At 41.1% G+C, this 24,286-nt stretch overlaps 1 protein-coding gene across 3 annotated transcripts; it reads left to right on the top strand.

The window, feature by feature from the left end:
• On the top strand, positions 1-22,297 carry LOC111956304 (coiled-coil domain-containing protein 178). 3 transcript variants are annotated; one of them, XM_023976756.2, is made up of 20 exons: positions 1-204; positions 390-473; positions 1,300-1,436; positions 2,036-2,094; positions 2,636-2,721; positions 3,033-3,236; positions 3,435-3,655; positions 3,747-3,889; positions 7,096-7,249; positions 7,468-7,563; positions 7,683-7,819; positions 7,913-8,096; positions 8,801-8,863; positions 9,038-9,199; positions 9,300-9,413; positions 9,674-9,819; positions 10,101-10,260; positions 16,132-16,281; positions 19,096-19,230; positions 22,073-22,297. In XM_023976756.2, exons 2-20 carry the CDS (start codon positions 416-418, stop codon positions 22,247-22,249), a joined length of 2,586 nt encoding a protein of 861 aa, XP_023832524.1. In that variant the 5' UTR covers positions 1-204; positions 390-415; the 3' UTR covers positions 22,250-22,297. The 3 variants fall into 3 exon arrangements, with proteins under 3 accessions (XP_023832524.1, XP_023832525.1, XP_070292777.1); XM_023976757.2 differs by lacking the exon at positions 7,468-7,563; XM_070436676.1 differs by lacking the exons at positions 16,132-16,281; positions 19,096-19,230; positions 22,073-22,297 and adding an exon at positions 14,339-14,737.
• Positions 22,298-24,286: the final 1,989 nt, after the last annotated feature.

The following is a 24,286-nucleotide window of genomic DNA, read 5'->3' as shown; positions in this document are numbered from 1 at the left end:
GTTTACGCAGCCATTCAAGACGGAATAGAATCATACGGGACATAACAACTAATTTTTTGTAACTTTCTGGTCATAAAATAAAGTTTGTTGAAAATTTCATCGGATATATTGTTTCCAGATAACGTATCGGTGGTAGTTACAGTAGCGCCTGAATCAGGATGTTATAATTTTAAAAGAACGAAGGCCTATCCATTCCTGGAACAAGTAAGTTAAGTTGATAGCCAACTCGCTCACGCTTCGACTTTCTTCCATGCCATAACATAAGACATGACACACAGCTAGCCTGCTTTTTMCCATTAGTTTGCACAGTGGCAAGATGTAAAGGTAGCAAAAAGTGATTTAATTTCACCAACATTGATCTAACTAACAATAATTTGTTTTTTGTACAGTATTGTGGAGATTGCATATTGCGACAATGCCTGAAGTTGAACCACTCAGATTTCCATCAAGGGAGGACGGGCCAAGTTTACAAGGTTTGAATGAAATTTTGCACAAATAATAACCCCCTCACACACCTAAACACTTGAAAGGCAATTGAAACAGAACAGAGATACAGGTGGTAGCATTGTTATACAATGGGGATACTGTCTGTCATCACACATTGTCTTGCTTCTAAAGAGACACTTGATACAGATTGCCACAACAGCAGGTAATGTACTCTCACATTACAGTCCATYACAAAAGGTGAAAGTCGCCCACTTGCTTAATCATATTTCCTATGAGCGCTCCAGCTGCAGCATCATCTTACATAGAGTGGGCTATGTTGTGCCTTGAAAGCACTGGCCTAAAGTGTATGTTAGCCTGAGTAGGATATCTGTTTCAATATTGTGCATTTAGGCCAGGAGCCATACTGCAGCCAGATGGCACCCTTCCACCGCTAAGCCTATATCGCCCTTGAGTCTGCCACAGGAGGCTCAAATTAGGCTTCCCTGGCCCTTGGCCTATTCACTGATGCTTACAATACATTGATTGGTTATATGGACATTTATGGGTGATAGTGAAAATGACATAAGATCATTGTCGTATTGTCATAACACTGTGTACAGTAAGTCTCTTTCACACAAGGTGGAATACGTGTCCGATATACTATATCTTTGTGTCAGATTTTAAGGGATACAAATGTCATATTAATTATTCCTTATGTTATACTGTCATACTGTTGTTTGTATGTATCATATTTATGGAAGCAGTAATGTGTTTTTGGCTTTTCATCAAGCCAACCCAAAATGATCATGAATCGGGGCATAGGTCTAACTCTTCAATTTGATTTACGGCTGGTCATTTCTGATATCTTTTAAGATCAGGTAGKTCTTCAAGCAGTGTGCCCCAGCAGACGTCGCAGTTGTGCCCTGGTTAACACCCCCTCACCGTGCGTCAACAAAGCTGTTTGCCATATTCAGGAGCTGAAGAGGAAAGTGGAGAACTGGTGTCAACAGGTAAGATTCAAAGTGTGATCATGCAAAAAAGCTTTTTGAGTTAATTATTATGGGCCAAAAATATATTTAAAAAACAACAACATGGTGGACCTCCCGGGTGGCGCAGTGGTCTAGGGCACTTCATCGCAGCGCTAGCTGTGCCACCGGAGACTCTGGGTTCGCGCCCAGGCTCTGTCGCAGCCGGCCACGACCGGGAGGTCCGTGGGGCGACGCACAATTGGCCTAGCGTCGTCCGGGTTAGGGAGGGTTTGGCCGGTAGGGATATCCTTGTCTCATCGCGCACCAGCGACTCCTGTGGCAGGCCGGGCGCAGTGCGCGCTAACCYYGGGGGCCYGGTGCACGGTGTTTCCTCCGACACATTGGTGCGGGTGGCTTCCGGGTTGGAGGCGCGCTGTGTTAAGAAGCAGTGCGGCTTGGTTGGGTTGTGCTTCGGAGGATGCATGGCTTTCGACCTTCGTCTCTCCCGATGAGCGATGAGACAAGATAGTAATTACTAGCGATTGGATACCACGAAAATTGGGGAGAAAAGGGGGTAAAATATTTAAAAAACAATTTTAAAAAAACATTTCTGTCATTTGTCTGCCTGTCTCCTCTACCAGTCAGGAAATGTTCAGCATCAGATGTCTCATGAAAAACAGCAAAAAAGCAAAACTTTTAGGTAAGATGTATCTTTTTGGTCCTATGTTATGTCCTATGTGTCACCTCCAACCCTTACACACACACACACACACACACACACACACACACACACACACACACACACACACACACACACACACACACACACACACACACACACACACACACACACACACACACACACAGAGTCAACGGTGGTGTTCTATTATATACTATTGTCAACTGAGTGACCAAGACAGGATATTTGTAAATACAGTCATACTGGACATAGCACATTCATGATCTATACTGATCTATGCATACTACCTCTTCTATTACTTGTTGTTTTTGACTTGACTCTTATTATTGATATTTATTATTGATTATTGTACTGTAATGTTGAGGGAGTTAGCACACAAGCATTTCACTGCCCCTTTCAAACCTTCTTTAAACTATGTACCTGATGAATACAATTTGATTCCATTTTTTTTTTATTAGTCTTCATTTTAAGCTTTACATTTACAGCATTGAATGTTCCTATTTCTTCAGGTATGTGAAGAAATGTGTTCCATGTTTTCCAGATTGATTTCCAGTGAATCTGTGTCTTCAATGATACCTACAGAGTTATACATCGAAGGCATTGGACTAAGTGCAAGAGGTGAAAGAGGTAAATATTWTTTWWTTWTTTTCTCAAATGAGAGGGATACAGTACACAGCCTTGTGTCACGTGATGAAGTCCATGAACACAACAGAATGTGTCTAGGAACAAAAATGTACAGTGTAATGGCATCTATAACATGCACACTATTTTGAATCAACCATATACAGTACAGCCCCTATTGTTTGCAGATGCTTTCTGTACTATGAGTCCTCTTGTAGTTTATTATATTTTAGCTTAGGTTATGTGACAATTATCAATCTTTTTCAATAGATAAGGCTACTGGTATACTATACGAGCATCTCTCTTCCTTCATACAGAGGGTGACCTGTTGTCTCCGCTGCGTAAGGAAACCACGGACGTCCTGGTAGAAGTAGTGTATCTGATTGAACGTCTGGAAGCTGATCGCCAGGATGCAGAGGAGGCTCTACAGTCGGAGAAGAAGAGAAGGAGAACTTTAGGGGGGAAAATGTATAGTATTTCACTGTGGAAGCAGCAGGAGTTCCCTGTAGCTGTCCAGAAAGGTCAGTCAGTGGCATAAAGACAAAGATCCCTAAAAGAAAGGTCATTCATGTTATTATCACTCTTTTATTAGGAGTATTATTCTGTAACACTTGTTGTTGAAGACAAAATAAACTGTAATCTAGTAGTTGGTAAGTTCTTTATATATTGCTTACAGTGCAACTTTACTTGAAACCTGGATATGTGCTGTTTCTCTCCAGAGCATGAGGCCTGTACCAGAGACATCAGTGAATTGAAATGGCATCTGAAATTGAGAAGAGATAAACTTCACCAAGTGACAGATAGAATGATCAAGACAGAGGTTCTGAATCAGCGGTTAAATGAGGACATTGATTTCATCAAGAAAAATGGGCCTCTTGTGAAGGAAAAACTGCAGCTGGAGAGTGATTTCATGATCCAAATTAATACGGCTCAACGTAAGGTACTGTTCACAATGAATTTTGTTCTAGTTTTTTTCTACACTGTTATTGTCACATATATATTGCATATATTTATATATATTTTTATTTTAGGCCCTTGAGACATTTTCAAAGACCTTCAGTGAACTGAAGAGTTTTCAAGAAGACATGAGAAAGGAAGAACTGAAAGCAGATGAGGATAGAGGTTTGATGTTCAATGAACTTAAGGGCATCAGGAATCTGCTAAATGACAGACTGTGAGTACAGTATACAGCATATTAAATAGTATTACAGTGTCACGCCTGCTCCCACTCCCTCTCTCTGGCACTCAAGGGCGCCAGGCTGCCCATCATTATGCACACCTATCACCATCATTATGCACATCAGCGCTTCATTGGACTCACCTGGACTCCTTACTTTGTTGATTGCTTCCTCTATATCTACAGTTGAAGTCGGAAGTTTACATACATCTTAGCCAAATACATTTAAACTCAGTTTTTCCACAATTCCTGACATTTAATCCTAGTAAAAATTCCCTGTTTTAGGTCAGTTGGATCACCACTTTATGGTGGTGATGTCGAAATGTCAGAATAATAGTAGAGAGAATGATTTATTTCAGCATTTATTTTTTTCATCAGATTCCCAAGTTTACATACACTCAATTAGTATTTGGTAGCATTGCCTTTAAATTGTTTATCTTGGGTCAAACGTTTTGGGTAGCCTTCCACAAATTTCCCACAATAAGTTGGGTGAATTTTGGCCCATTCTTCCTGACAGACTGGTGTAACTGAGTCAGGTTTATAGGCCTCCTTGCTCGTACACGCTTTTTCAGTTCTGCCCACAGATTTTCTATAGGATTGAGGTCAGGGCTTTGTGATGGCTACTCCAATACCTTGACTTTGTTGTCCTTAAGCCATTTTGCCACAACTTTGGAAGTATGCTTGGGGTCATTGTCCATTTGGAAGACCAATTTGCGACCAAGCTTTAACTTCCTGACTGATGTCTTGAGATGTTGCTTCAATATATCCACATAATGTTCCTACCTCATGATGCCATCTATTTTGTGAAGTGCACCAGTCTCTCCTGCAGCAAAACACCCCCACAACATGATGCTGCCACCCCCGTGCATCACGGTTGGGATGGTGTTCTTRGGCTTGCAAGCCTCCCCCTTTTTCCTCCAAACATAATGATGGTCATTATGGCCTAACAGTTCTATTGTTGTTTCATCAGACCAGAGGACATTTCTCCAAAAAGTACGATCTTTGTCCCCATGTGCAGTTGCAAACCGTAGTCTTTTTTTTATGTTGGTTTTGGAGCAGTGGCTTCTTCCTTGCTGAGCGGCCTTTCAGGTTATGTCGATAGAGGACCCGTTTTACTGTGGATATAGATACTTTTGTACCTGTTTCCTCCAGCATCTTCACAAGGTCCTTTGCTGTTGTTCTGGGATTGATTTGCACTTTTCGCACCAAAGTACGTTCATCTCTAGGAGACAGAATGCGTCTCCTTCCTGAGCGGTATGACTGCTACGTGGCCCCATGGTGTTTATACTTGCGTACTATTYTTTGTACAGATGAACGTGGTACCTTCAGGCGTTTGGAAATTGCTCCCAAGGATGAACCAGACTTGTGGAGGTCTACAATTTGTTTTCTGATGTCTTGGCTGATTTCTTTTGATTTCCCATGATGTCAAGCAGAGGCACTGAGTTTGAAGGTAGGCCTTGAAATACATCCACAGGTACACCTCCAATTGACTCAAATTATGTCAATTAGCCTATCAGAAGCTTCTAAAGCCATGACATAATTTTCGGGAATTTTCCAAGCTGTTTATAGGCCCTTTTAGGGCTATGCGTCCAACTAGCGGGACAYCRWSCGGTGAAACTGGAGGGCGCGCACTTCAAATAAATAATCCCAAAKATMATGGATATTAAACATTTAGGTACATATAAGTGTCTTATATCGGTTGAAAGCTTAAATTCTTGTTAATCTAACTGCACTGTCCGATTTACAGTAGCTATTACAGCGAAAACATGCCATGCGATTGTTTGTGGACGGCGCCCCTTATCAAAATATTTTTTCCACCGGCACAGGTTTCATAAATTCACAAATAGCGATTAAATATTTACTTACTTTTTGAYAATCTTCCTCTGATTTGTAATCCAAAGGGTCCTAGCTATAACATGTAGTGTCGTTTTGTTAGATAAAATCCTTTATATCACAAAAAGGCAGTTTAGTTGGCGCCATCGATTTGAGTAGTCRACTCGTTCAACATGCGGAGAAAGGAATCTGAAAATCTACCCCGAAACTTTGTTTCAACAAGTCAAAATACGTTTCTATTTACTACTCAGGTACCCTAAAATGTAATCAAACTATAATATTTCTACGAAAAGAAGTATGTTAAATAGGAAAACGATTTTAGCAGGTCTTCATGGCGCGCCCAAACACAAATTTCCAAGACTGTGTCCCTGTCCTAAAACTGATATTTATTTTTTGTTTTTGAAGTTACAAGCCTGAAACCTTGAACATAGACTGCTGACACCCTGTGGAAGCATCCAGGGAGCTAATTATCAGTATGACCTTATTCTTGCCATTGTAAGAGGATGGTCTCTCAAAAAACAAAAATTCTGGTTGGTTTTTCTTTGGATTTTCTCCTACCATATCTATTGTGTTATTCTCCTACATTATTTTAAAATTTCTACAAACTTCAAAGTGTTTTCTTTCCAATGGTACCAATTATATGCATATCCTGGCTTCAGGGCCTGAGCAACAGGCAGTTTACTTTGGGCACGTCATTCAGGCAGAAATTGAGAAAAAAGGGGCCTAGCCCTAATTAAAGGCACAGTCAACTTAGTGTATGTAAGCTTCTGACCCACTGACATTTTTATACAGTGAATTATAAGTGAAATAATCTGTCTGTAAACAATTGTTGGAAAAAATACTTGTGTCATGCACAAAGTAGATGTCCTGTCCGACTTGCCAAAACTATAGTTTGTTAACAAGACATTTGTGGAGTGGTTGAAAAACAAGTTTTAATGACTCCAACATAATTGTATGTAAACTTACAACTTCAACTGCATCTGTTCCTCAGTTTGATCCCTGTGTCAGCATTAATGTCATTATGTTTCACCTATCCAGACGCTGTCCGTGTTTTGTTTCATGTTTGTTATTTATTAAATGTTCACTCCCTGTACCTTCTTCTCATCTCCCAGTGTCTGTCCTCACATACAGTATCTGACAGTTACCCAACCTTACCCAACCTAACCTWTTTTAGGTAAAGGTTAGAAGGAACCAGAAGGAACCAAAGGAATAATTGTCCAAGTAATCTGTCCTGTTAAATCTCAAATATTTCTGTAATCACGCGGTAACTTAACCTGACAGTGTTGCTATAAAGTACTTACAACTGTTGCGCCATGCTTGCAGTTTATTAATAATTTCACTTCAAAAGATGATTGTATTATTTTGTCCAGAACTGAATTCCAGCAGCTGATAGATTATTGGGATGGCTACTGCATTACATTGAAGGAGACAGAGGAGATGGTGGCTTTGAAGGAGGAGGAGTGGGGAGACATGTCACAACGTATCCCTGTGCTAGAGGTGAAGGAGACTGCAGTCAATGAACTGGTGAGTACTGTACTGTGCTAACTGTGTACTGTATGTTACATCAGCACATGTGAGCCAGTCTGTAACTTAAATGATTTTCATCACTGTGAACAACTGCATTTATCATAATTAATGAATGAACGAATGAATGAGGAATTTTACTTAAGGAATATGCTGAAACATGCACCAATGTTCCTTACACATTGAGAATACAATGTCTAGTTATTTTTTGGTCACAGGTTGTGGAGTTGAACATATTTATTGAGGTTGAAGGTAGAAAAATTGCACAATTAAAGGAAGAGATTTCAGAGCTGCAGAAAGAAGTCCATGCAACTGTAAGTGATGTCATGATAGTTATTGTTGATGTTGAATATTTCTCACAATACTTTATTTATTGCATACGACTTATTGCATATTTATTGCTTCCTAACGTTGCATCCGGGGCATATTCCAGAGACTTGCAGGTGAAGCGGCGGTCTCTCACTCCGAGGAGGTGTTCTGTAAGAAACATCAGGACATCTTGGCTCTCCACGAGGAAAACAAAGAGTATGAACTAGAGACTGAGGACTACAGTAACATGATCTATGAGAGGTACTGCATGTAATTTGTGTGTATGTGTGTGTGTGCATACTTACGTAGKTGTGTGTGTGTGCATACTTACGTACGTCTGTGTGTGTCCATCAGTGAACAGGCAGTGAAGCAGCTTCAGAAGGAGAGGAAGCGCATGCTACAGAAGATCAGTGTGAATGAGGAACAGAGAGAAGAGGCCAAGGAGGAGTTGTCCCAGGTGGCAGCAATGCACGCTAACACCAAGGTCAACCTGGAGGAGCTGGAGCAGCAGACCTTCATGGAGGAGCAGAGGATGAGGGTCCGTGTGGAAAGAGACATGCACTTAACTCGACATCCATACACTCTTACCTGTAGTATGATCAAGGCTACAGATGTAAGATCTTAATTTGCAATGCAGGACATTTAAAACTTGTGGTGTATTTGAGGTTTAAAAAGGCTTGTGAGGTTTGTAATTTCCACTTTGAGATTTCAGACTTGATTTTCCCTTATGAAAATTGTATCAACCACTACAAAAATGTCCATGAATTATAATCCACATAATAATTTACATTTCTTGTTGCTGCAGGATTAATTTCCTGCTGTAGCAAACTGGCTCAAATGAAGATCTTACATCTGTAGAGATCCATGCACTCTTACCTGTAGTACCATGCACATAACTAGAGATCCATTTTATCAGAATTTATGAGGGTAAGTTAGAGAGACACTGATTTATAAATGAATCCTACATAAAGAGAAGGTTGCATATCCTCATTGACACAAGTGTCTGATGTTTAGATTCAAATTCCGTTAGATTTTGTCAATCACATAATCTGCATTAGTTGTCGGTGACAGAAGCACATGCTTTTAGAGATTCATCCATGCTTGGAGGCTCTATCAAGGTGGGTTTGTGAAAAGAGCCCTTGCAGATAGACATTCAGATATGCACTAGTAGATTCATGTACCATGATGAAGTGGGCTTCTTTACTAGTGTTACTGATGCAACACATATACATATCTCCTCAGAAAGTGATTGAGAATCTGAAGAAAGACATGATGAGCGAGATGAAAGCCATGGCCATTCTGAAGGTAAATCTCTTCTGTCTGTCTTCTGTAGAGTTTCGACTTTCATGGTTGGTTCTGTCAAGCATCTTTTTGCAATCAGCTGTGTTCTAAAACCAGTAATCTCGTAAGACTGATCTTGGAAGGTGATATGATTCCTTGTGTACAACAGTTTTGTTACTTTTTTAAACTGTATTTCAGGATACATTAACAACATTTAAAGCAGAATTACATCAGGAGCAAACCAACACAGAAAACGCCAGATGGGAACTTCATAAGGAATTTGAAGAGGTGTCATCAGCTACAAAACAACTGGAAATTGAAATGGAAAAACTGAGAAAGATTTACAATGATAAATCTGAGGTAATCTAACATTTTATGTTCAGTTTACTGTATTTCAAATGTTTTAGTGAGATATGTTGAGTGTTTTAAATTCAATTGATTATTCATTTCTCTGTTTCAGAAAATTGAACGTTTAAGGGAGAAACTCTGTGATGTTCTAACAGAACACAAAAACACTACAAATTGTCTGAAAAAGGAAAGAAACCTGAAACTTGACCATCTAAATACAGTCAAGGTAAGATAAAGCAAGGATTTACACTCAGTCACCATATTTTAAAAAATGGTGAGAAATGTAATAGATATTAGCACAACACATTTCATGATATAATGTATTACACCTAATACACACGCATGATTTACAAGTGATAGTGTAATGTATTTGAAATCACAAGGTGGGTGGTGGGACTTAATAAAAGTTATTGATGTTGAAATCATGCTGCCAAGTTTCATTGTGGCGCATGGTTCATTCATTTCAATCTTGTTTATTGTTGACAGGAATTACACCAAGATGTTACCAAGAGGTTTGACCACGCCTTGAGCAGAATCACAGTCCTCACTGCTAAGTCCAAAGAGTACAGAACAGAGTCTGACAGGATGGAGGAAACAGCAGCCACAATGCCAGATGTCATTGAAGAACTACAGTAAGAATCTCTCCTCTCCTCACAACCACCCTCTGCTCTGCCAATATAATATAATAGGTCTTCTACCCTATCTAGATTATTTAGAATGTATTATCATTGTAAGCCTGCTGCACCAGAGACCCTGGAAAGCTTGAATGTATTAGTTTGATTCATGCTGTGCTCAGAGCGTGAAGCGTCACCATTAACTTTGAAGCCTTGGCTTTTCCATCATTGATATTAGCACAGGAATCAGCTTGGTATTATTCCAAATCAATTGATTGTCGTTCACCTGTATTTATCAGGTCCGTCTTTGATGCCGTAGAGTTCAAAAACCAAACAGCTACGTTGATCATGAACACCTTAGACCGTGATATCACCAACTGTCAACAACGGATTGAGCAAGCAGTGCAAACTCACACTACTCTATTCACAACCAGACAGCAAAAAATGGAGGAAACCAAGGTAAAACACTGGGTCATTTGGTTAATACAAGGTGGTTTGGTTTATGTTGTACTCATTGTATTTGATGTTAGTGTTACTGCTATTCCTCATACAGCTAATCTTACTGGAATTGAGACCATGCACAGTAACATTTAGGTAGGCTAAAAGCAGGTAGGCTAAAAATATTTGTTAGTTTCCAAACATGCCCATTGGCAATTGTCTTCAAAGTGGTATATTGGTAACAAACACAAGAGAAAGTCTGAAAGGGTCCTCAGCTTATTGTGTAGTTATTTGTGGATTAGTGTCACTAGAATTACTCGCTACAATCCGTTGTGAGAAGACCACAACAGCGTCCTAAGCAATTAGAATTATAAGTCAAGGTCAATCGTGTTGTGTTTTTTAAAGGAGTGACAACTAACTGTTGGAAAGTATTTTTCCAAACTGATAACCAACTGAGCACAGACGTCAATTCAACATGTATCCCACGTTGGTTCAATGTAATTGTGAAAACAATGTTGATTCACCCAGTTTGTGCCCAGTGGGAAGGCCTCTCCTGTATTGGTGAATCTTTCTTGGTTGGACATTTGCTGTATTCAGTTACCTGTATGTTTAATCATCATATTAATTTAAATACAAACCTATTCTTCCCAACCTCACACCATTGACAAAACACATTTTTACCAATGTAATATTTTTTGTATTCACCTCGAAAAGGAGTGTAAAAAATGTCTGTGGTGTACATTATTTTATATTTAAGCTTTGTTTTAAAGTGGCAATCAGCAGTTGAAAGAAAAACCAAGGGTGTCCCCGCTCCTGTTTCGGTAAAAAGGTGAGGAATGGGACTGGAGAAATGTTACCACTCTCAAATTCATAGACAGAGCTATGGATGCAAGGAGTGACCATCAATGATATCAACATTATAGTTTTAACCATGTTTAGAGGCTATAGAGTTTGTTTACATTTACTTTGTTTACAAACATTGCAGTAAAACAAGCTTATATTTTGGGTTCTGATGGGGTAAGACAGTTGAATTAAGCTCATGAGGCATTTATCAGTTATATTCTTCAATAAACTTATAGGTATATATCATTAATTTATGAGTCCAAAAATGGATGTAGCAACTGCAGATTGCCACTTTAATGGGAGAGCCCAATTTATTGTAAGGTTTTCATCTGCAGCATGCAGGATTATCAGCCCAGCCACCGCCTCGTGGCTGATGGGAGTCTCACATGGCTTATCTAATGTGAAATCGCCATGTGGTATAGAGTTTCATTAAACGGTGATCAAGAATGCATTAGTTCAAAACAAGAAAAGGCAATGGAGCTAGGCCGCCATGCATCCGCGAGCGCAGCAACTTTAAAGAAGTTGTTGGCGTGAGACAATTTAAGAATTAGGAAGTCTTCCTCATAGACACAAGTCCCATTAGCCTGATAAAAGGCAATCATGCAAAAATAGCTTTAGCCTTTTTCACTTGAAAAAATGTAATGGAAACAACAATAGGCCTATCGCCCCTCTCACCAAATAAAAAGATCAAGAGTTAGAGCGAGTGTTAAGTTATAAGGAAATTGGTTAATTTGATCATTATGTTCATTAGGTCCTATATAACTAATGCTGTACACAGTTTCTATTCATATACTGTCCATACTTTCTATACGCGTTCTGAAATGTATTAACTTCTTTCTTTTTACTTTTTGGATTATGTGCGTAATCGTTTTGTATTGCTAGGTATTATTACTGCACTGTTGGAGCTAGAAACACAAGCTGCAAATCGCACCTGCAATAACATCTGCAAATCTGTGTACGCGACCAATACACTTCGATTTGATTTGAATATAAAGCACACACATAATGTCCACATTAGCATAACGTAATAAGCACACTAAGCATTTGGAAACCGCCGTGCGTGACTCAGTGAACGAGTAAACACAGTAATGACTGGACACATTGAGATATAAAATTACACAGAAGAAAGATGCTGACCTCATATTGTCATTGGAAGGCCCCAGAGGTCACCATGGATGTTGACTGTTGGGATGTTAAATGTCAGGTAGAGCACATTAGTATTGCTAACAGCTCAGAGGAGGCTTGTGTTTGTGTGTGGGGAGACACTAAGGGGACTTTTCTGACCTGCATCCCATTGACAGCCCAACTAGCCAAAATATATAACTAACCCTTACCTTAACACTAACCTTAACAAAACCCTTAACCCTAATCTTAACCTAATTTTCACCAAAATACTGTTGTGTATCTACAAACAGTTCCATTGAACTCATGAAGTCGCCCCATACACTGAGTCAATTGAAATTAAATGAATCAAAATCAGCTGAAGTCCAATTATTCAGCAGGTACAGTGCCTTCAGAAAGTATTCACTTTTCCCACATTTTGTTGTGTGACAGCCTGCATTTAAAATAGATTTAATTTCGATTTTGTGTCACTGGCCTACACACAATACCGCATAATGTCAATGTGGAATTATGGTTTTCAAAATTTTAACAAATTAATTAAAAATGAAAAGTTGAAATGTCTTGAGTCAGTAAGTATTCAACACCTTTCTTATGGCYAGCCTAAAAAAGTTCAGGAGTAAAAATGTGCTTAACAAGTCACATAATAAGTTGCATGGACTCACTCTGTTTACAATAATAGTGTTTAACATTATTTTTTAATTACTACCTCATCTCTGTACCCCACACATACAATTATCTGTAAGTGTAAGGACAGATGCTGGGAGACTAGAGGCAAGTACAGGGAGTGAACATTTAATAAATAACGGACATGAAACAAAACACGGACAGCGTCTGGACAGGGGAAACAAAACAACATTAATGCTGATGGGATCAAACTGAGGAACATACAGATATAGGGGGGGCAATCAACAAAAAGAAGGAGTCCAGGTGAGTCCAATGCAGTGCTYATGTGCGTAATGATGGTGACAGGTGTGCGTAATGATGGGCAGCCTGGCGCCTTCGAGCGCCAGAGAGGGGGAGCGGGAGCAGGCGTGACAGTAAGGTTCCTCAGTCGAGCAGTGAATTTCGAACACAGATTCAACCATAAAGACCAGGGAGGTTTTCCAATGCCTCGCAAAGAAAGGCACCTATTGGTAGATGTGTAAAAATAAAAAAAGCAGACATTGAATATTGCTTTGAGGATGATGAAGTTATTAATTACACTTTAGATGGTGTATCAATACACCCAGTCACTACAAAGATACAGGCGTCCTTCCTAACTTAGTTGCCGGAGAGGAAGGAAACCGCTTAGGGATTTCACCATGAGGCCAATGGTGACTATAAAACAGTTACAGAGTTTAAGGGCTGTGATAGGAGAAAACTGAGAACGGATCAACAACATTGTATTTGCTCCACAGTACTAACCTAATTAACAGAGTGAAAAGAAAGAAGCCTGTGCAGAATACCAATATTCCAGAACATGCACTCTGTTTACAACAAGACACTAAAGTAATACTGCAAAAATGTGGCAAAGCAATTCACTTTTTGTCCTAACTAAAAAGTGTTATGTTTGGGGCAAATTCAATACAACACATTACTGAGTACCACTCTCCATGTTTTCAAGCATAGTGGTGGCTGCATCATGTCATCGGTATGCTTGTAATCAAGGACTGGGGAGTTTTTCAGGATAAAAAAAAATACAGAATGGAGCTAAGCATAGGCAAAATCCAAGAGGAAACCCTGGTTCGTCTGCTTTCCAACAGACACAGCAGGACATTAACTTACAACACAAGGCCAAATCTACACTGGAGTTGCTTGCCAAGAAGACAGTAAATAAAAAAATWWATACAGTATATATGGGGGATTGGAAATTATGCAAACAATTACAATGATAGAATCCACAATCTATCTGTAATTTTGCAATTTTATAGCCGAGTTAGTTTAGACAATAAAATCTGCTTTGACATCTATTGTCACACCCTGATCTGTTTCACCTGTCCTTGTGCTTGTCTCCACCCCCCCCCCCCCAGGTGTCGCCCATCTTCCCCATTATCCCCTGTGTATTTATACCTGTGTTTTCTGTCTGTCTGTGCCAGTTCGTCTTGTTTGCCAAGTCAACCAGCGTTTTTCTACTAGCTCCTGTTTTTTTCCCCAGTCTGTTTTTCTCGTCCTCCTGGTTCTGACCTTTGCCTGTCCTGACTCTGAGCCTGCCTGCCTGACCATTCTGCCTGCCCCTGACCTCGAGCCTGCCTCCCGCCCTGTACCGTTTTGGACTCTGACCTGGTTATGAACTCTTGCCTGTCCCCGACCTGCCTTTTGCCTACCCCTTYGACTATAATAAATATCAGAGCTCAAACCATCTGCCTCCCGTGTCTGCATCTGGGTTTCGCCTTGTGTCATTATATTTATGCCAAGACTCTAGCAATAATCAACAACCAATTTGACAGAACTTTAAGAATTTTGAAAATAATAATGAGCCAATATTGTACAATCCCGGTGTGCAAAGCTCTTAGAGATTTATCCAGAAAGACTCACAGCTATAATCAGTGCCAAAAGTGATTCTAACATATATTGACTCTGGTGTGAATACTCTAAATTCGATATTTCTGTATTTCATTTTCAATAAATTAGCTAAAATTCTAAAAACATGTTTTCACTTTGTCATTATGGGGTATTGTGTGCAGATGGATGAGAATTTTTATATTTATTTAATCCATTTTGAATTCAGGCTGCAACACGACAAAATGTGGAATAAGTCAATGGGTATGAATACTTTCGGAAGGCACTGTAAATGTCTGTCATGATCTTCAAACCCAAACGTTTCCAAAGCGTTTCCACCATCAACATAGTGTCTTCCTTCATTAATGTAATCAAACAGCTAGCTGGCGTTCTGTGTAGTTGTCACCGTGGATAAAGTAAACAACGCAACCAAACTACAGACTCCATAAGTTTCTTCTGGGCAATGAAGTGTAATTCGTTCCATTTACACTTCAGATAACAGCAGCCATCAGATGGGCTTAGTCAGTAGTGCTGCATGCCTTGCCTGCTGTAATTAAAACTGGAATCAATAGAAAGCATTTGTCATGTTTACAGCCCCCCCCCCCCTCTTTCTGCTGGGTTAAACTCATCACCTTAGTGCTGCTGTTGTGTTTTACTGCAGAGACACACATCATTATGTTCCTTCGTTCTGCAGGTACAGCACAGTACAGTCGAGACCAACAGGATACAGCAGCACAATGGATACAGCAGCACAGTGATCAAATACTCTGGGAATGAATGGTGTTGAGACTTGACAAGAGGGCAGGCAGAGAGAGAGACAGTTACTCAGTCATTGTTATTTATTTGATTTCCAGAATAGTGTCCAGTCAGTGTTTGTCTGTATTTGTCCCTGTGTGCCCTAGATTGTAAGACTCACACATCCAGTAGTATGCACACACATATAGTCTCACACAGGTGTACTTGTTCCCCCTACTAAATAACCTATGACAAAATATGTTATTGGAAATTCATTTTAAGTCTGTCATAATTCTGAGTATACAGTATGCCCTAAATACACACTGTACATCTATGGATTCACTCCCAGGCCTATTGGTTCATAAGAATGTTTATCTATAGCCATAGCCTGGGACAGTGATCCATATCTTTGATCGCTCATAACAGTAGCTGACATTCAACATGTACTGTATACAGTGCAGTATAACTGCTACTTCAGCATGTATTGTTCCTTGGTCCTTGGCAGCTCTCCTCCACTAGGGGTTGATGGAACCATCCACCATGATGGCCTCCTCAGTCATACTATGCTGCAACCTGCCATGTCTCCTCAATATTTTCTGACTGTGGACCACACTCATAAGTCCTGTCAAGTGCTTAAAATTGTCAGGACACCTTGTTATCAATATATGTGAAACCGTGTAACTGAACGTGTGTTTGTATGTGTATGTGTTGTAGTCTGACCTAAAGGTAGCCCTAAGAGAGAACGTTGAGTTGGCCCACGAGTACAGAGCCCTTCAGAAAGTCCTGATGATCGCCAAGCAGGGGGCTGTTGGGGTGTTTGACGAGAGGAATCGAGCAGAGGCATCTTTTTATGATCACAAACAGGTAGGCTCTCTACTGAACGTGTCTACTTCCTAATGTTATAAAATTATAGAGCTTTACATATTGAATCATAATCACTATCATTGAATCATACATTTAAATCATTATATGATATTATGTTAAATGATATTATATCCAGTTTGCCGTTTGATTGGAATGTTTCTTAGCATGGTCAGTCATTTTCAGATTGTTTTAGTTGGGTAACCAATGAGATGACTGCAGTAATCTGATCTTGATGAGATAACCTTAGTGTAGGAGGATGATGGATGTGATATAGTAGTATTTCTGCCCAGGGGGAGATTAGAGAGAGGATAGGTGGATGTAATTCATGCAAACACATAAAGACTAAGCTCACTATACAGGTGTTCCAAGGTGACATGTTTCATTATGTTTGCTTCTGTTCACTAGGTTGTCCAATGGGCTGGGTTGGCCAATGGGCTAGGTTGGCCAATGGGCTAGGTTGGCCAATGGGCTAGGTTGGCCAATGGGCTAGGTTGGCCAATGGGCTCGGTTGGCCAAAGGGCTAGGTTGGCCAATGGGCTAGGTTGGCCAAAGGGCTAGGTTGGCCAATGGGCTAGGTTGGCCAAAGGGCTAGGTTGGCCAANGGGCTAGGTTGGCCAATGGGCTAGGTTGGCCAAAGGGCTAGGTTGGCCAATGGGCTAGGTTGGCCAAAGGGCTAGGTTGGCCAATAGGCTAGGTTGGCCAATGGGCTAGGTTGGCCAATGGGCTAGGTTGGCCAATGGGCTAGGTTGGCCAATGGGCTAGGTTGGCCAAAGGACTAGGTTGGCCAATGGGCTAGGTTGGCCAATGGGAGGGAGACACATAGCAGGCACAGGTCAATAATAGAAAAAGAGAATACACTCTCAATGCTAATACTCCCAAAGGTCTTAAATGGAAACTACAGAACAACGTCTACTCCTAAAGGTGTTGAATCATTGTGAGAGAGGCTACAGAAAACAACATTTCAACTGTTTCGGTTTTTATGGTCCGGGACGCAATTTAACTTTGATCTTAAAAGAAATTGCAAGTGAAGACCATATTCTATAGCCTAAACAGGAAATAAAACATGCACTGCTTCAGGCAATAAGCAATAGACATGATTTGTTTCTCCAAAATGACTAATACCTTTACTTGAGCAATTCCTCATCTAACTGAATGAATGTTATCAAGTGAAAAATGCAGAAATAAAATCCTGTGGGCAGGATTCTCCACGCTCATGATCAAAGCCTGATTTAGCCTTCCTTAACCATTTCTGTTTGTTTCAGCTCTAGACATAGACATTTAGTACAGAACCACCTACCAACATCTCTCATTTTCTCATTCTAAATAGAAACAGATTTAATGTAATGTAATTCCTTTTAGTTTTTTTGTTGCTGATTTTCATATCCCTCTGACAATCTAATTTCTAACAGTTGTTATTCTCAATACCCAATGTTACAGGGTTTTATTCATAGTGGCTAACTCACCTGCTTCTGTCCCAGAGAAGAAAGACTAGCTTCAAAGGACCCAGCACACTGGTGGGATCATAACATAACACACATGTTTTGACAGCCCATAGCAATACTGTGTACTGGAATGACTTGATTCACTCCAAACATGGAAGAAGCTCTCAGTTGTTTGAAGAGCCTGTAAAATATTTGATATTCAGCAGAGGGAGCCAATGGAAGCTCCTGCTAAGGCGCTCTACTGGCCTGACTCAGCGAGCCAAGGTTTACAYGCTTTGGCCTGTTATAATACAGACGTAGTTAGCACCATAGTAATAAGACATTGTACACAAAGATACATTCTGAATGTATGGCATTTGTTATTAGTTGACATTATACAGTAAGTTCCTGTTACAATTGGTACATGTTTTAATCACCTGCACATAGCTGAATGCTTCAATGCTCCAACCCAACACTTTCCTCAAATGTTAGGCAATATCATTATCAATAGCAATATATTTAGCAATATATTTTGTATAATGGTTACCTACCATACCTACCCCCATCTACTAGGATAGCACTAACCTAAAAGTGGTTTTCAATGGCGATGTGTTATTTCTCCTCCAGTAGCATCAGTTACCTTATGGTTCATTTAAGTGGCCTCATCACTGCATGTAAGCATTGTTTTGTTTATGTGGATGGAGCTCTCAGCACAGGTTTTTAACAGGGCATGCTATGAAGAAAATTCCTGTTATTGTCTTTCCTTCAGCAGTAGATGGCTGAGCTAATTCGCTTTAGTTTCTCTATGCACTGGGGAACACATTGCCAAGCAATGATAAGCTTTGCAGGAAGAAAACAGAGATGGAGGGAGAAAAAGCAATGGCATCTATCAGAATTGAAAGAAACCCCTTTGCTTGAAACTGTGTTCAAATAATAAAGCAAGCGAGAATCATGTCTTTCCAATAGACTAGGAATAATTTCTAGTTTCGGTGGGGGGTTCATGACTCTGTGTGTATGTGTAAAATATGTCTTGAGGGGATTGATATAAAGTTAAACTGGGTGAAGTAGAAATATTTTACTCATCAGCTTTGCAGTCACAGAGTTTGCCTCAGCTAGAACAAAACTGCTGAAGCATTTAGAGAAAATTAACCCCCCATCCTGGCAGCCAGATGTGACTGGATTCTGATGACTGCACACGAGTGGGCAGAGAAACCAAGAGACTGTGAAATTCCTGTCAGGCCTGTGTACTGCAGAATGGGCTATTGACTGCTTTCTCTATTCCCCTCCATCATTCTTCTTGAACACTGCCATTAATTTCCTCTCCTGCCTTACCAATTCCTTTTTCTCTCTTCTCTCTTCCCTTCCTTCTTTCTCCCTGTCTGCCCCCTCCTAGATTTCTTTGTTGCAGAAGAGGATGCACAAAGCTGTGGTGAAATACTTCAGACAACGCAACCTCTATAGCCAGGCTGAACTGGCCCGCTTCCAGACCCTTTCTAACGAGAACAACCAGAAAATAAAAACTGTCCAGGTATGTATGTTTCACAGAATGTTTCCTTGTGAATCCACACACATACAACATTACAACCATTCCAGTTCAATGGAGTTTTCTTCAATTCTTCAATCCGCCTGCCTAGTCCTGCAGTATATCACAATCATTTTTTTAAGCGTTGGGAGGATTCATTGGATGAGTAGATTTTATTAATTTAATGGGAGTATAATAATTTATGACAGTATAATGCCTTCATGTAATGCCTTCATGTAATGCTGAGCATGTGTYGCATCCCAAAGTTAAAACATGTTGAGCTGAGCGTCATGCCTCCATTGGCAGGGAACTAACCAGTCCACTAACCCACAGTAAAACATTCKCCAGTCACCACAGCCGTCTGTAGCGTCATCACACTAGAGTTAAAGACACCACCATCACCCTTCCTCCATATATCCAGTCGTCACAACGCCGGCACAGTGACGTGATTGACGATGTTTCGGTGTGAGTGCCTATGACAAGCTGCGACCCGGCGTCTGAAGCTAGCCCTTTCTCCTCTCCAGAGAACTATACATTCACTCTGTTAGGGCGCATATTTATTCACGTTTGGCTGTGTGGCTGCCTTATGTTTATTGTGTTGTTACTACTGGATAACTATCTATGGTACAACTACAAACCCTCCTGTGTTCCTAGGTTGAATAACCCCTAGCTACCTTTCTCATGTTTTGCTGAAAAAGTAGTAGGCAKGTATTCTGAATCTGCAGGGGTGCATGGAGAAGTGGAGATCTTCAATTACTGGATAATGGGTGGCTAATATGTAGTGAGATTTGAGAGGAGGTCAAAGCGGACAGAAGTAGAGTGATGAATCTTTATCAAATGTCCTGTCCTGTAGCACCCTCACCGACCATCATAGTGTAGCAGGCAGGTGCCATTCAACCATGGAACCATTCACATTCTCTCACCCATTATATTTTTTATACAGAGGTGTTTACATTCACCATTGTTTCCTTGCCCCTGCTTTCTATCCAGGTGTGACAGCCAGCCATGTTTATCGGCAGCTTTTCCCAAGCTAGCACTACCATTACCTATGTCACAGTCCCACAGACTTAGACAATACAAGTTTTGTCTAGGTCTTCATTGCGATTCAAATTATAATTCAACTGATTTGATTCGATCAGACTTCTTCCCAGATAGAATTGATTTGATATCATTTCAGACCCTCTGTGTCTAGTCTTCTCTACACAGTGAGCAATAACACATTCAGTCATTATTTCCCTATCCATCCATTCCTTCCCCCTTTGTATTGCCGACATGCTTTTTGATTGGTCTTATCCAGCCAGACATTACAGCCAGTCAGTCAGGGAGGGAGGGAGCAGTCATGTCTCCCAGGTCTAGCCCCGATGAGAGGAGGGGAGGCCCTAGGCAGCTGAACACAGAGCAGAGGGTAGAGCAGAGCAGGGAGGAGTGGAGCATGGAGGAGGAGGAAAAGGAGGAGGAGGAGGGAGGAGCTATCAGGGAGCTGCAGAGTGTGAAGGACAAAAGAGCTGGTGTATTGAAGCGCAGCGCACCGTCACCCGTCACAGCCCAGCACAGGGTCCCTCAGAGCAGAGCAGCTACTCACATTAAACCCCCAACCCGGCTCCTGCTGACTAAAGCAGGCTTTACTACGCACTATGCACAGCTTCCTTACTAAGCTTCCTTACTCAGGGTCCTTACTAAGAGTAGTGCACACCCCTTAGAAAGACCCCTTAGAGTAGTGCACACTTTAAGCACAACGACCCTCAGAGTAGTACACACTTAAAAATCAAAGACCCTCTAAGTAGTGCACACTTACAAATAATGCAGTGCATACTTTTAACAGAAAGACCCTCCGAGTAATGTTTATGTTAAAACCAAAGCCCCTCAGTGATGCACTGCATATTTTACATACTGATGGTGATGGCCTCATAGCAGTTACCACCAACAGAACAAACCATAATGAAACAAATGTACCAAAATGGAGTCTTCATGGACTGAATCCTGCTGGGTACTATACAAATCCATCATGTTCACTTAACCTATTTGGCAGAAGATCAGAAAGGTCAGGTCTGCACTTCCACCACCAAGGCACACTAGCATTATGAAGCCAAATGTAACTTATTTTCTTGCTTTGCAGTAGCTACAGAGGAGGAGGCAATGGGCGGTGTGGGATGGTGGGTGTGGGATGGTGGGTGTGTGTGGTGGTGGGGGCGCTGTCATCCTGTAACACCGCTGCCAGAACTGGCAGTTGAGTTTTTGTGTTCTGCCAGTTTACACCAGGGATGGCATAATTGACAATGGCTAACAGCGGCGAGGCTCACAGTGCAGAGTGCTTGTTGAATGGCCAGTAATGATAGTAGCAGACGCCCACTAGCCCCAGTCTCCAGGGACAGTAATCCAAGATCCTGTTTCTGATATAATTGTTAGTCAGAGAATTTCTGCATGGCTAGGCCGGTTCAGATTCCCAAGTTGGTTGACAGTGCCAGGCAGTTTAATAGAAAAACTGGATGCTGAGATTTTTAAAACACAGGCGCACTGAACCTGCACCATGGTTCAACCAGGAGCCTCTCTCTCTTGTACTTGTTCTCGCTCTCTCCTTCCACAAAATAAAGAACAAGACGCTGGGCGTAACTTACTCTCACTATCTCTAGACAGCACGTCGAGCAAGCAGCAAGTAGTGAAACAGACAGAGAACGGAGAAAGCATCACATCAACACTGGAGTTGTCTTTGTCTCCTGTATGTCTGTCATCAAAGCTGCTGCTCTCCCTCTCTAATCTCCCCAACTCAACGTCGTCTGACTACTGTCGTCACTCTGTTTTCTTAATTAGAATGTATTCATTGATTCTATTTGCTCCCTTATTCAAACAGGAGGAGTTGTCAGAAGCAATCCGGCGCATTTCTGCCTTTCTGCACTCTCTGGCAGAAGACTCAACAACCAGTGATGATGCTGCGACGATGGAGACAGCAGCAGGGAACAAACAAGCGGGTCTGGATGCCATTGGGTTGAACAAGAAGAAGATGCCTACAGTTCAGATAACAGTGTAATTGGACATTCACCTGGTGCCAGACAACTTACTTACCCCAGCACGCTTCACNTTCATACTGGGCACAGAGACATAATAATGGTATCCACGATGATATTCTGTTGCAGCTAGCGATATTCCTAAAATTATTATTTTTCACAAAATGTTTGTATATTTTGTATATACTGTATATTTTAATCGCAGGCCGGCCTTAAGAAATATTATTGAAAACTGCATTCTGCATACTGTAAATACTGATTATGATGGCCTCACAGACAAGGAGGCAGTGGGCGGTGGGTTGGGGAACCCAGGGAGTGTGGGATGGTGGGCGTGTGGGTGCGTTTGTGTGGTGGTGGGGTGGTGGAGGCGCTGTCATCCTGTAACACTGCTGGCAGAACTGGCAGTTGAATTTTTGTGTTCTGCCAGTTTTCACCAGGGATGGCATAATTGACAATGGTTAACAGCGGCAAGGCTCACAGTGCAGAGTGCTTGTTGAATGGCCAGTAATGATAGCAGCAGACGAGCACTAGCCCCGGTCTCCAGAGACAGTAATCCAAAAATCCTGTTTCTGATATAATTGTTAGTCAGAGAATGTCTGCATGGCTAGGCCGGTTCAGATTCCCAAGCTGGTTGACAGTGCCAGGCAGTTTAATAGACAAACTGGATTCTGAGGTTTTTAAAACAGAGGCGCACTGAACCTTTACCACGATTCAACCAGGAACCTCTCTCTCTTGTTCTCATTATTGCTCTCTCCTTCAAGACGCTGTGTGTAACCTACTCTCACTATCTCTAGACACCCTGATGAGCGAACAGCAAGTAGTGAAACAGATAGACCGAGAACCGAAAGAGTATCAAATCAACACTAGAGTTATCTGTATGTCTGTGTCTGTCGCCAAACGGCTGCTTCTCTCCTCTCTAGCCTCCTCGACTCAACGTCATCCATCGACTGTCGTCACTCTGTTTTCTTAATTAGCTGGTATTCATTGACTCTGTTTGCTCCCTCATTCAAACAGGAGGAGTTGTCAGAAGCAATCCAGCGCATCTCTGCTTTCCTGCAGTCAGTGGCAGATGACTCAACTACAGTAACAGTGATCATGCTGCGACAATAGAGACAGCAGCAGAGAACAAACAAGCAGGTCCGGATGCCATTGGATTGAACAAGAAGAAGATGCCTACAGTTCAGATAACAGTGTAATTGGACATTCACCTGGTCCCAGACAACTTACTTACCCCTGTACGCTTCACTAATTCACTATGCTCCCTCTCTCTCTCTTACCAGCAGCAGATCCATAACAATGAAACAGGTGACTTTCATGCTGCTGTCAGGACTGATCTAATTTTAGCTGGGTGAATGATTGCAATTGGCTTTGCCTCATCAGATAATTAATCTATGTCACCATTAATTGGAAAAGAGAATAATTACAGGCAGTGTTGACAGAAATTCTAAGCTTCTCCAGATTTGGAGATCTAATCAGGACTACTAAAACCCACCGTGACCTTAACTACCACTTAGTACACTACCTCGACCACCCGGACCAATGCCTGAGCAAAACACTTCCTCTCAGGAGACAAGCACACTTGTTTTTGTTGTTTCATTTTTTTTCTCCCTCTCATTTTCTCTCCCTCTTCTAGAAAGCTGTCTCCCTCAATCACTTTTCAATATTCAATCTTAATTTTGTGGAAGTTTAGCATTTTCAATGAGCTGGAGATGAATGATTAATGAATAAATTTAAATGCTTCATTTTGTCCATGGATCATTAGTTAAGTCCTTTGTGGGAAGGACCTGAGAAAGGAGTGAACATTATTGAGACATTAGCCTGGAGCAATCCAGGGGTAAATAGTGTGCACATTACCAAAGGATGTTGTGTAGCGGGGTGCAGTAGCCTACTGGCTTTCTAACGGAAGAACCCCCAGGTAACGCTGCTTTCAATTTGCCACATCTCACCTGAATCACACGTAGTATTTCTTTGGAAGAGAAAAAATATGTTTATTATTTCATCAAGCATGTTCCCATTGCTTCATAGGCCTAACAATGATGTGGCACATTCATATTTATTAA

The sequence above is a fragment of the Salvelinus sp. IW2-2015 genome, linkage group LG32, assembly GCF_002910315.2.
Source record: "Salvelinus sp. IW2-2015 linkage group LG32, ASM291031v2, whole genome shotgun sequence".
In the NCBI taxonomy this organism is placed as follows: Eukaryota; Metazoa; Chordata; class Actinopteri; order Salmoniformes; family Salmonidae; genus Salvelinus; species Salvelinus sp. IW2-2015.
This window is presented reverse-complemented; position numbering and strand designations above follow the sequence as displayed.